We start from the raw sequence: 13568 nt of genomic DNA, 5'->3' as shown, positions 1-13568 counted from the left end.
TTAATTTTTCACAATTGAGAATAATGTTATCTGTTGATTTGTGGTACATGGCCTTTATTATGTTGAGATATATTCCTTATACACCTGGTCTGTTGAGGGTTTTTATAATAAATTGATGTTTATTTAGTCAAATGCCTTTTCTACATCTATCGCAATGATCATGTTATATTTATATCTCATCCTATTAAGGGCATGTGTTACATTTATTGATTTGCATTGTTGCATAAATCACATTTGGTCATAGTGTATAATCCTTTTAATTAGTTCTTGAATTTGGCTTGCTATTATATTTTGAGAATTTTTGCATCTGTATTCATAAGGGATATTGATCTATAGTTTTCTTTTAGTGTCTTTATCTGGCTTTCGTATCAGGACAATTCTGGTCTTGTAGAATGAGTTTGGAAGTGTTCCCTCCTTTTCAATTTTTTTTTGCAAGAGTTTGAGAAGGATTGACATTAATTCTACTGTACGTGTTTTGTAGAATTTGCCAGTGAAGCTGTGATGACTTATGTTTTTTCTGTGTTGGGGGGGTTTTCATTAAGGATTCAATTTCTTTACTCACTATTGATATATTTAGATTTTGTAATTCTTCCTGATTTAGTCTTGGTAGGCTGTATGTTTCTAGAAATTTATCAGTTTCTTGGAAGTTAGCCTGCTCTGATAGTGTGCTGGAATATCCCCTCATGCAGGCTGGACTTCCACAAATTCACTCTCACCTATGGGTATCTGCCCAGTTTCACACTCTGTAGGTACTTATTTTCCCTCAGATCAGGACAAATGAGGGTGGGGTAAGTTTGCTGACTCCCTTGGATCCACAGCCCTTACTCAGGTTCAGTTTGTTTATTTTGGGTGCACAGTTGGGCTAGAAACATTCTGTGATCCATGGCGTAATTTACAGAGGCACTTTGTCCAGTTATGGATGTTTAATTAGTTGCTTAAAAAGGGAGAGAAAAGAAAAATGACATGCCACTATGATGTGGTAGTCATTCCTCATTCTTTAATTTTTTTTTCAATTATGGTTGACATTCAATATCATATCATTTTCAGGTATACAGAATAGTGGTAAGACATTTGTATAACTTATGAAGTGATCCCCCAATAAGACTTGCACCCAACTGACACCATATGCAGTAGTACCTCTGTTTTCAAACGTCTCCGTTGACAAACGTTTCAGTTTACGAACGCCGTAAATTTTGTGGATCTATAGTATCATTAGATAGTAAAATTCATGCTTAATTTGCAGTTTTATGGGTTGATTTTAAAGGTCTGGAATGGATTAATCCATTTTGCATTACTTTCTATGGGGAAACCGCGCCTCGGTTTTCAAACATTTCAGAACTTGAACGGACTTCTGGAACAGATTACGTTCGAAAACCAAGGTACCACTGTATAGTTATTAAAATATTATTGATTATATTATCTAAGCTGTACTTGAAATGCTTATGACTGTTTTGCAATTACCAATTTGTACTTCTTTTGAAAAATGTGTTTTGTTCAGTTACAGTTGACATTCAATATTTTATATTAGTTTCAGGTGTACTGGACAGTGGTTAGACATTTGCATAATTTATGCAGTGATCCCTCCAATTAGTCTAGTACCCATCTGGCACTACATATAGTTGTTGAACTATTATTAACTATATTCTCTATACTGTACTTTATATCCTTATGACTATTTTGTAACTACGAATTTGTATTTCTTTTTTTTTCTTTTTTTCTTTTTTTTAAATTTATTGGGATGACAATTGTTAGTAAAATTACATAGATTTCAGATGTACAATTCTGTATTACATCATCTATAAATCCCATTGTGTGTTCACCACCCAGAGTCAGTTCTCCTTCCATCACCATATATTTGATCCCCTTTACCCTCATCTCCCACCCCCTACCCCCTTACCCTCTGGTAACCACTAAACTATTGTCTGTGTCTATGAGTTTTGTTTCTCATTTGTTTGTCTTGTTCTTTTGTTGTTTTTGGTTTATATACCACATATCAGTGAAATCATATGGTTCTCTGCTTTTTCTGTCTGACTTATTTCGCTTAGCATTATACTCTCAAGATCCATCCATGTTGTCATAAATGTTCCTATATCATCTTTTCTTACAGCCGAATAGTATTCCATTGTGTATATATACCACAACTTCTTTATCCATTCATCTATCGAAGGACATTTCGGTTGTTTCCATGTCTTGGCCACCGTAAACAAAGCTGCAATGAACATTGGAGCACACGTGTCTTTATGTATAAATGTTTTCAGATTTTTTGGGTAGATACCCAGGAGAGAGATTGCTGGGTCATATGGTAATTCTATTTGTAATTTTTGAGGAACCTCCACACTGCCTTCCATAATGGCTGCACCAGTCTGCATTCCCACCAACAGTGTATGAGGGTTCCTTTTCTCCACAGCCTCTCCAACACTTGTTACTATTTGTCTTGTTGATGATAGCCATTCTGACTGGGGTGAGGTGATATCTCATTGTGGTTTTGATTTGCATTTCTCTGATGATTAGTGATGTTGAGCATTTTTCATATGTCTATTTGCCATTTGTATGTCCTCTTTGGAGAAATGTCTCTTCAGGTCCTCTGCCCATTTTTCAATTGGGTTGTTTGTTTTTTGTTGTTGAGTTGCATGAGTTCCTTGTATATTTTGGATATTAGCCCCTTATCGGAGGCACTGTTTGCAAAAATCTTCTCCCATTCAGTTGGTTGCCTCTTTATTTTGTCGATGGTTTCTTTTGCTGTGCAGAAGCTTTTAAGTTTCATATAGTCCCATTCGTTTATTTTAGCTTTTACTTCCATTGCCTTTGGAGTCAAATTCATAAAATGCTCTTTGAACCCAAGGTCCATAAGTTTAGTACCTATGTTTTCTTCTATGCAGTTTATTGTGTCAGGTCTTATGCTTAAGTCTTTGATCCATTTTGAATTAATTTTGGTACATGGTGACAGATAGCAGTCCAGTTTCATTCTTTTGCATGTGGCTATCGAATTCTCCCAGCACCATTTATTGAAAAGGCTGTCTTTCCTCTATTGCATGTTTTTAGCTTCTTTGTCAAAAATTATCTGTCCATATTTATGTGGCTTTATTTCTGGGTTCTCCATTCTAATCCACTTGTCTACGTGTCTGTTTTTCTGCCAATACCATGCTGTTTTGATTATTGTAGCCCTGTAGTACAAGCTAAAGTCAGGGAGTGTGATACCTCCATTATTGTTCTTTATTCTTAAGATTGCTTTGGCTATTCGGGGTCTTTTGTGGTTCCAAACAAATCTGAGGATTTTTTGTTCTATTCCTTTAAAAAATGCCATTGGGATTTTGATGGGGATTGCATTAAATCTGTATATCGCTTTGGTTAATATGGCCATTTTAACTATGTTGATTCTTCCAATCCATGAGCGGAATGTCTTTCCATTTCTTTGTGTCTTCTTCAATTTCTTTCAAAAATGTCTTATAGTTTTCAGCATATAGGTCTTTCACATCCTTGGTTAAGTTTATTCCTAGGTATTTTATTCTTTTGCTGCAATTGCAAAAGGAATTGTTTTTATTTCTTTTCTGAGATTTCATTGTTAGTATATAGGAATGCAATGGACTTTTGTGCGTTGATTTTGTAGCCAGCAACTTTACTGTATTCATTGATTGTTTCTAATAGCTTTTTGGTGGAGTCTTTAGGGTTTTCTATATATAGCATCATGTCATCTGCAAGAGTGATAATTTAACTTCTTCATTCCCAATTTGGATGCCTTTTATTTCTTTCTCTTGCCTGATTGCTCTGGCAAGGACTTCCAACACTATGTTGAAAAGCAGAGGTGACAAGGGACAGCCCTGTCGTGTTCCTGAATGTAGAGCGAAGGGCTTCAGTTTTTCACCATTAATTATGAGATTAGCTGAGGGCTTGTCATATATGGCCTTTATTATGTTAAGATATTTTCCTTCTATACCTATTTTATTAAGTGTTTTAATCACAAATGGATGTTGTATCTTGTCAAATCTTTTTCTGCGTCAATTGATATAATCATATGATTTTTGTCCTCTGTTTTGTTTATGTGATGTATCACATTGATGGATTTGCGGATGTTGAACCATCCCTGTGCCCCTGGGATGTACCCCCACTTGGTCATGATGAATAATCTTTTTAATGCATTGTTGTATTCGGTTTGCTAGAATTTTGTTTAGGATTTTTGCATCTATATTCATCAGAGATATTGGTCTGTAGTTTTTTTGTGCTGTCCTTACCAGGTTTTGGTATCAGGGTAATGTTGGCCTCATAAAATGAGTTCAGGAGTACTGTCTCTTCTTCAATTTTTTGGGAGAGTTTGAGCAGGATTGGTATTAGATCCTCTTTGAAGGTTTGGTAGAATTCACTAGTGAAGCCATCTGGTCCCGGACTTTTGCTTTTGGGAAGGTTTTGGATGACTGATTCAATTTCGTTACTGGTGATCGGTCTGTTTAGATTTTCCAGTTCTTCATGGTTCAGCCTTGGAAGGCTATATGTTTCTAAGAACTTGTCCATTTCTTCTAGGTTATTGAATTTGGTGGCATATAGTCCTTCATAGTATTCTTGGATGATCCTTTGTATTTCTGTGGTGTCCGTGATAACTTCCCTTTTCATTTCTGATTTTGTTAATCAGTGTCTTCTCTCTTTTTATCTTAGTGAGTCTAGCCAAGGGTTTGTCAATTTTGTTAATCTTTTCAAAGAACCAGCTCTTTGTCACATTAATTTTTCTATTGTCTTTTTGTTCTCTATTTCATTTAGTTCTGCTCTGATTTTTGTTATTTCCTTTCTTCTGCTGACCTTGGGTTTCACTTGTTCTTCTTTTTCTAGTTCTTTAAGGTGTAACATGAGGTTATTTATTTGGGATTTTCTTTTGTTTCTTGAGATAGGCCTGTAATGATATAAATTTCCCTCTTAAAACTGCTTTCGCTGCATCCCAAAAATTTTGGTAGGATGTATTTTCATTGTCATTTGTTTCTATGTATCTTTTGATCTCTCCTCTAATTTCTTCTTTGACCCAGTCGTTCTTTAAAAGTATGTTGTTTAATCTCCATGTATTTGTGTTTTTCCTGCTTTCTTTTTGCAGTTGATATCCAATTTCAAAGCCTTGTGATCAGAGAATATGCTTGGTATGATTTCAATCTTCTTAAATTTGCTGAGGCTGATTTTATGTCCCAATATATGGTCTATCCTTGAGAATGTTCCATGTACACTAGAAAAGAATGTATAGTCTGATGTTTTAGGATGAAGTGCTCTATAAATGTCAATTATGTCCATTTCATCTAATGTGTCATTTAGGGCTGCTATTTCGTTATTTATTTTCTGTTTGGATGATCTATCCATAGCTGTCAATGATGTATTTAAGTCCCCTAGTATAATTGTGTTTTGGTCAATTTCTCCCTTTAGTTCTGTTAGTAGTTGCTTGGTATATTTGGTGCTCCCTGATTGGGGGCATAAATATTGATGACTGTTATGTCTTCTTGTTGTACAGTCCCTTCACCATTATGAAATGTCCATCTTTGTCTCTTGTTATCTTTTTCACCTGAAGTCTGTTTCATCTGATATCATTATGGCTACACCTGATTTTCTCTGGGTACCATTTGCTTGGAGTGTCAATTTCCACCCTTTCACTTTGAGTCTATGCTTGTCCTTGTAGCTGAGATGTGTCTCTTGGAGACAGCATATGGTTGGGTTTAGTTTTTGATCCAATCTGCTACTCTGTGCCTTTTTATTGGTGAGTTCAGTCCATTTACATTTAGGGTGATTATTGATATGTGAGGATTTCCTGTCATTCTATCTTTAGTTTTCTGGTAAGGCTGTGTCTCCATTGTTTCTTTGCCTTTTGTTGTTGTCTATTATTTCTGTGTGGTGGTATTCTATGATGTTTCCCTCTGTTTCTTCTTTTATTACAGTATATATTTCAGTTCTGGATTTTTTTGAGTGGTTACCCTTAAGTTTATGTAAAAGAAAGTTTGATATTTAGAGTATTCCATTTTCTTCAGCATGCTTACTTTCTCCATTCCCATATTCGGTTCAGGCCTTTACTCTCCCCTTTTTATGTTTTGGTTGCCACAAATTGTCCCTGTTGATGGTGGTCGAATAGCCTCCTTTAGTATTTCTTGTAGTGCAGGTCGTGTATTAGAAAATTCCCTCAGCTTCTGTATGTCTGGAAAGGTCTTTATTCCTCCTTCATATCTAAAGGATATCTTTGCTGGATATATTATTCTTGGCTCATAATTTCTCTCTTTCAATAGTTTGAATATTTGGTTCCACTCCCTCCTGGCTTGTAGAGTTTCTGCTGAAAAATCTGATGATAATCTAATGGGCTTTCCTTTGTAGTTACCGTCTTCTTTTCCCTGGCTGCCTTGAGGATTCTTTCTTTGTCGTTGATTTTAGACAGCTTCAATACAATGTGCCTTGGAGAAGGCCTGTTGGGATTGAGGTAATTAGGTGTTCTATTTGCTTCTTGGATTCGAGGATCCAGTTCTGTCCACAAGTTTGGGAAGTTCTCATCGACAATTTGTTTGAATATATTCTCTGTTCCTTCTCTCTTTCTTCTCCTTCTGGTATGCCCATTATTCTTATATTGCTCTTTCTGATGGAGTCAGAAAGTTCTTGTAAGTTCTTTCATTTCTTTTAAGTCTCAAGTCTCTTTCTTCTTCCATCTGTGTCATTTCCAGGTTTCTATCTTCGATGTCACTGATTCTTTCCTCCATCTGGTCAACTCTACTACCTAAGCTGGTTATTTCATTCTTAATTTCTTCTATTGAGTTCTTAATCTCCAGAAATTCTATTTGGTTCTTTTTAAAAATTTCAATCTCTTTCGTAAAATGCTCATGTTGTTCTTTGATTGTGTTTCTGAGTTCATTAACTGCCTTTCTGTGTTTTCTTGCATCTCGTTGAGTTTTTTCAGAACTGCAATCTTGAATTCTCTGTCATTTAAGTCACATATTTCCATATCTTTAAGTTCCTTTTCTGGAGACTTTTCACGTTCTTTCTGAGCTGTCTTGTTGCCTTGGTTATTCATGGCAATTACTGATTTATTATTTCTCTTCCTAGACATCTACAGGAGTGGCTTCTGCAACAGGTTGATAGGAAGAGGTCTTTCTTTTGTTTTCCAGTACTTGTTGGTAGGATGTTTTATTTTCTCTCCGAACGCAGCCTTTTCTTCTCTCTCTCACATGGTAGTGTTATGTTTTCTCTGCACTATTCCAGCTTCTCACACAATGGGGGGATTCCCTGGGAGACGGGCTTCTCCTCTGTTAATAGTTCGCCTGCGTCACAGCGTGCAGTGTCCGTGTGGGTATGCGGAGAGCTTTTGAAGTTCCAAAGCTCTTCCTGCACCAGAATCAGAGCCCATATGTTTCAGCAGTTCTGTTTACTCTGCAGGGATCCGCCCAGATAAGTTGGGCCAGGGGCGGGGTTAGTTGTGAGAGGTGGCCTAGAGCAAGGGCGGTGACCACCACCACTGTCGGTCCTGCTTCTACAGCTCCCTCCTCTTTTCCGGAACTAGTTGGGCTGCGAATCTGTGTCTTCGGTCCACAGTTCTCAGAATAGCAAATATTCTGTTCTTTTGATCTGACACTGCTACTGTTCTGCTTCTAGCACTGGGCAGGTGGGGGTGGGGTGCACTCTGGGAGGGTAGGGAGGGGGCGGCTAGGCTCAGTGCCTAAGGCTTCCGTTCTCTGCTCGGCAGTGAGGGCTTAAACTGTTTTCAGCCTTCTTCCCTCAGTCTTTTCTCCGAGGTCTCTGCCATGAGCCTTGGGTTCAGCCCTGTTATATGCTGCCCCCTCAGCCCTGTGGGCCATAAGTGGAGCCCTAGCAGTCCGAGTTCTTCCCTCTCCTACAGCTGCAGTAGTTCTGGGATGCAGTGAGCTCCGAACACTGAACAACGTCTGCGTCTTGCACTTGCACGGCTCTGTCTCTGCACTTCTCCCTTCCCTCCTCCCCCCTTAGCGCGATTTGCCCACCTTTTGGTGAATTTAATAGTGGGCCTCTTCGTCTTGCCTGTCTGCTGTGCAGGGAGTCCTTTGTGGAGTTATTGTTGTTCGATTAGTTGTAAATTCCAGGGGAGCTTTACAGAGGCTCACCTCACGCCGCCATTTTGATCTATTTCTTAATCCCTCCACCTTTTTCACCCAGTTCCCCAACCCTCTCCCTCTGGCAACCATCAGTTTGTTCTCTGCATCTATGAGTCTATTTTTGTTTTGTTCATTTATTTTGTTCTTTAGATTCTACGTATAAGTAAGATCATATGGTATTTGTCTTTCTCAGTTTTACTCATTTCACAAAGCATAATACCCTCTAGGTTTATCCACGTTTTTGCAAATGGTAAGATTTCATTCTTTTTTATGGCCAAGTAATGTTCCATTGTATATATGTACCACAACTTCTTTATCCATTTGTCTTTTGATTGGATCATTTGATCCATTTATAGTTAAAGTACTTATTGATAGGTATGTAGTTATTGCTATTTTATTAATTGTTTTCTGATTGTTTTTGTTGTTCTTCTCTGTTCCTTTCTTATTACCTTGCTCTCTTCCCTTGTATGTTGATGGATTTCTTTAGTGTTCTGTTTGTATTCCATTCTCTTCATTTCTTGTATATGTCTTATAGATTTTTGGTTTGTGGTTACCATGTGCTTCATATATTCCAAGCTATTTTTATAGAAGTCTATTTTAAGTTGATGGTTGCTTAAATTCAAACAGATTCTAAAATAAGTACCATTTTAACTCAGTACTTCTACATTTATGTTTTTGTTATTATCTTTTTACTTATTTTATGTGTATGTGTGTATCCCTTAATTTCCTCTTGTAATTACATGTGATCGTCCTACTTTTGCCTTTTAACCTATATAGTAGCTTTGGTGTTTGTTGATCCATTGCTTTTATTATGTGTTTGCCTTTGTCAGTGAGAATTTTTTCTTTGCAATATTTTCCTATACATATATTTTTTAATTTTTTCATCTTCTTAAAGAAGCCCCTTTAACATTTCTTGTAATATTGGTTTGGTGGTGATTAATTTCTTTAGCTTTTTTTTTCTGGGAAGCTCTTTATCTCTCCTTCAATTCTAGATAATGGCCTTGCTGGGTAAAGTAATCTTGGTTGTAGGTCCTTGCTTTACATCACTTTGAATACTTCATGCCAGTCCATTCTGGCCTGCAAAGTTTCTGTTGAGAAATCAGTTGACCCCATGGAGCGGTATTTGCTTTATTAGTAGTGCTGTGGTGCCTGTATAGCACACCCTTTGGGTATATTGTTTGTGGCACTAATTGGGTGGTACTCTGGCGTGGTCTGAAGTCAGCCACCAGGTATGTTGGTTCTGTAGCTTCTTCAGAGTGGTTCCAGTGCAGTCCAATGTCAGCTGCTGCCTGTGTATGGCCTGGGACCACCTGATAGGAACTACAAAGTGATCTGTGGTTGTTACCTTCCTGTGCTGGGCTTGGAGGCACCTGCAAGTGGTTATGCTGTGAACTGAGGCCCGCTACCTCTAATGCCAGGCTTGGGATCACTTAGCAAGAGGTCCAGGGCATGCTGAGGTCAACTGCTGCTTGTTTAGGATTTGTGGACCTTTGATCAATTTTAGGAAAGTCTATAGTGGGCCCAGGTTGACTACTTGTGTGGTTTAGCCTCTGAAAGAGGTTTGGGTCAGGCACTTGAATTGAGTGGGGTATGGTCTCAGAGAATCACCAGGGTGAGGTGAAAGCAGTGTTAGCTAAGTTAATGGAGACTAGGACTTAGTGCCTACCTGCATCTGCAGGCTCTGTGTGTGTGTGTGTGGAGGGTGGGGGGCTCAAAAAAGGAACAATGGTGCTGGCCAGCACTTTAGTCCCAAAGAGAGCTGCCCCTCCAGCCCTTGCCCTGCAGCCAGACCATTCAGATCCTTCCCGTATGTCCCTGGCAGATTTTGAGCTTCTGTATCTTCTCTGGAGCTTATGGTGAGTGCTTGTGAGTGAGTGAGTCTGTGCTAGAGGCCTTCTGTCTCACCCAGACTGAGTCGCTGCTGATTTTCACAGCCAGGTGTTGTGGTGACTCCTCCTCCTCCTGGCACTAGTGCTCTGGGCTGGGGAAGCCAGTGTGGGGTTGGAACCCCTCCTCAGTGGGGACCTCCACAGCCAAGATATCCCTTCTGATTCTTAACCACTACATGTGGGTGTGGAACCAACCTGTTTCAGGTCTCCACCCCTTCTACATGTTTCAATGTAGCTTCTTCTTTATATCCTTTATCATAAGAATTCTGTTCATCTAGTATTCAGGTTATTCTCAAGGTTGATTTCTCTATAATTTAGTTGTAATTCTGATGTGATCGTAGGAGGAGGCGAGCACCCACTCCAGCATCCTGACCAGCAGTTCTCCCCATTCTCTTTTAAATATGTAATTTACATACAATAAAATCAACTCATTAAAGTGTACAAACTATGTAACCTTGCTAACAATTGTCACACCAATAAACTTAAAAAAAACCTCAATGACTTTTAGTAAATTTAATAAGATGTGCATCATTACCATAATGTGTTAGAACATTTATTTCTCCTCAATAAAATCGCTCATATCATTTATACATATTCTCTGTCCCCACCCCCAACTCCAGGCAATCAATAAACTACTTTCTGTCTTTATGAATTTGCCTTTTATGGATATTTCCTGTAAATGGAATCATATTATACATGGTGTTTTGAAAGAACGCCTTTCACATATCATGATGATTTTAGGTTCATTCATGTTACACATATATTAGTACTTCATTACTGTTTATTTCTAAATAATACTGCATTATATAGCTATATGACATTTTGTTCATCCATTCAGTTTGATGGAAACTGGGTATTTTCTCATTTTAGATCTTATGAGAAATGCTGCTACGAACATTTGTGTACAAGCCTTTGTGGGAATATATGTTTTCAGTTTTCATGGTTATATATGTAAGAGTTTAATTGCTTCATCATATAAGAACTTTATGTTTAACATTTTGAGTATCTGCAAATTTATTTATTTATTTATTTTTGGAAAATGTCTGTACCATTTTACATTACCACCGAAAGAGTTTGAGGGTTCCCATTTCTCCACATCCTTACCAACATTTGTTATTGTCTTTTTTTTTTTTAATTGGAGGATATTGGGTAACAGTGTGTTTCTCCAGGGCCTATCAGTTCAAAGTTGTTGTCCTTCAATCTAGTTGTGGAGGGCACAGCTCAGCTCCAAGTCCAGTCACCATTTTCAGTCTTTAGTTGCAGGGGGCACAGCCCACCATCCCATGTGGGAATTGAACCGGCAACCTTCTTGTTAACAACTCGCACTCTAACCAACTGAGCCAACTGGCCACCCCGCCAGAAGCTCAGCAGCAGCTCGTTATCTTCAATCTAGTTGTGGAGGGCACAGCTCACTGGCCCATGTGGGAATTGAACCACCAACCCTGTTGTTCAGAGCTTGTGCTCTAACCAACTGAGCCATCCGGCCACCCCATTATTGTCTTTTTTTGTTATGGCCATCTTAGTGGCTATAATATGATGTCTCTTTTTGGTTTTAATTTGCATTTCCCTGTGGGCTAATTATTTTTCTTTTTAACTAGAGAAAGATAGTACAGAAAAATTTTCTGTGTACTTTATGTTTCTCATCCCAACGTACATGTGCCTTCTCTTTTCTCCCCCCTCTCCTAAACAGCAGAAATTACGACTATCCTAAATTTGTTATTTTATCTTTCAGATGTATTCGTAATATTTTCATGTGCTTATCAATTCAACACTAAATAATAAATATCATGTCTGCTCTTAATTTTTGCGTCAATTTTGGCATGCTGTACATCTTCTATATTGTGTTGTGGTGTTTTTTTTTAACCTCAAAATTATGTTTGGGATTATCAATATCTGTATGTGTATCTTCAGCTTATTTATTATTCTGATAATTATCATTCTATGAATAAATTACAATCTATTTTCCTTTATCCTTCTTAGATAGTTTCTATTTTTTCCCATTATAAACAATATACATATGTGTGATAGTTTTTCATGACAGTATGTGTAATATTGGGATTCCTGGTTCCTAAAATATGAAACGTTTTCTACTTGACTAGATATTATGCCATTGCTTACCATAGCATATTTTCAGTTTATATTCTCTTAGAAGTATGCATCTGAGCAGTTCCATTTCTCTATGTTTTTGCCAATACATAATGTTGTTCAACTAATTTTTTTTTTTTTTTTGTCAGTGCAATAGGTGAAAAATGGCATCTCATTACTGGTTTAATTTGGGTCAGGATTCTTTGTCTGAAATTATTCTTAATCTTGTTAATATTCTTTATTTGTTTTTTATTGGTGTTTTTGTCTTTCTGTTGTAGAGCTACAGAATTTCTTTATATATTTTTGGATACTCAGTCTTTGATATTTATAGTGCAGATAACTTCTCTCAGTTTGTTGTTGGTCTTTTAACTTTGTTTATGACTTTTTTTTTTTTTAATTAAATTTATTGGGGTGACAATTGTTAGTAAAATTACATAGATTTCAGGTGTACAATTCTGTATTACATCATCTATAAATCCCATTGTGTGTTCATCACCCAGAGTCACTTCTTCCATGTTTATGACTTCTTTTGTTGAACAAAATTATGTGATAGTTTGAATGAATAAATATTATATTTTACAATTTCTGCTTTTATGTCCTAGTTATAAAGCATTTCAGAAATCTGAGGTTATAAAAATATTTTCATATATTTTCTTCTAATATTTTAATGCTTTGTTTTTCACCTTCCAGTGTTTATTATAGCTATATTTTACTTTTGTTTATGATATGATATACATTTTTTATATGAAAACCAGTTTTCTAGTACTTTTACAAGATCATCCTTTCCTTACTGATCTAAATGACACTTTAATTTTACACCAAATTTTCATATATACCTTGGTCCTTTTGTAGTCTCTCTTGTTTTTCTGTATGACCTTGATTCTGTCTTTTTATTTATATAAATCTATTCTCTAAGATGGGTTAATAAAAGTACTTAGCAGTTAAGGTTGTTGAATGGTAGAATCCGTAATAATAGTTTTTGTTTATTACATACATTCAGATACTTTACTTGTAATATTTCATTTATTCCTGTAAAAACTGAGAATCAGGAAAGTTATTTTCCCAGTTTGTAAAGTTGGTAAACTACAGAGATGGGATTTGAACTCAATTCTGATTCCAAAATCTGTGTACTTTCCAATAAGTCATACTACCTATCAGTACTAATCAAATCACTTACAATAGCTGGGATGGTTCATTGAAGGTACTCAATAAATTGTTCCTATTTTTATTTGATAACATTTTAACTTCCTTTTCTTGTGGACTTTACAGGGATGCCTAACTCTTCTGGCCTTGTGAATCGTCGTGATACCATTTCCCAAACAGATGCCACTGTAGTGGCATTACTGAAGGAAGCTGGTGCCATTCCCCTTGGCATAACCAACTGTAGTGAGCTATGCATGTGGTATGAATCCAGTAACAAGATCTATGGCCGATCCAACAACCCATATGATTTGCGGCATATTGTAGGTGGAAGTTCTGGTGAGTTGGACGTTTCAATTAGTAAATCCCTGTGAGCAAGGTATAC

At 37.0% G+C, this 13568-nt stretch overlaps 1 protein-coding gene across 2 annotated transcripts in view; it reads left to right on the top strand.

The window, feature by feature from the left end:
- FAAH2 (fatty acid amide hydrolase 2) overlaps positions 1 to 13568 on the top strand; it is an 84743-nt gene that overhangs the window by 39624 nt on the left and 31551 nt on the right. For both annotated transcript variants that reach the window (XM_019719518.2, XM_074323639.1), the window contains exon 4: positions 13313 to 13522. In XM_019719518.2, coding sequence (XP_019575077.1) covers positions 13313 to 13522 — 210 coding nt within the window. The remainder of the gene's footprint in view (positions 1 to 13312; positions 13523 to 13568) is intronic.

Source organism: Rhinolophus sinicus, chromosome X (genome assembly GCF_036562045.2).
Source record: "Rhinolophus sinicus isolate RSC01 chromosome X, ASM3656204v1, whole genome shotgun sequence".
NCBI classification, from domain to species: domain Eukaryota; kingdom Metazoa; phylum Chordata; class Mammalia; order Chiroptera; family Rhinolophidae; genus Rhinolophus; species Rhinolophus sinicus.
The sequence above is the reverse complement of the archived record's forward strand: the minus strand, read 5'-3'. Positions and strand labels throughout refer to the sequence as shown.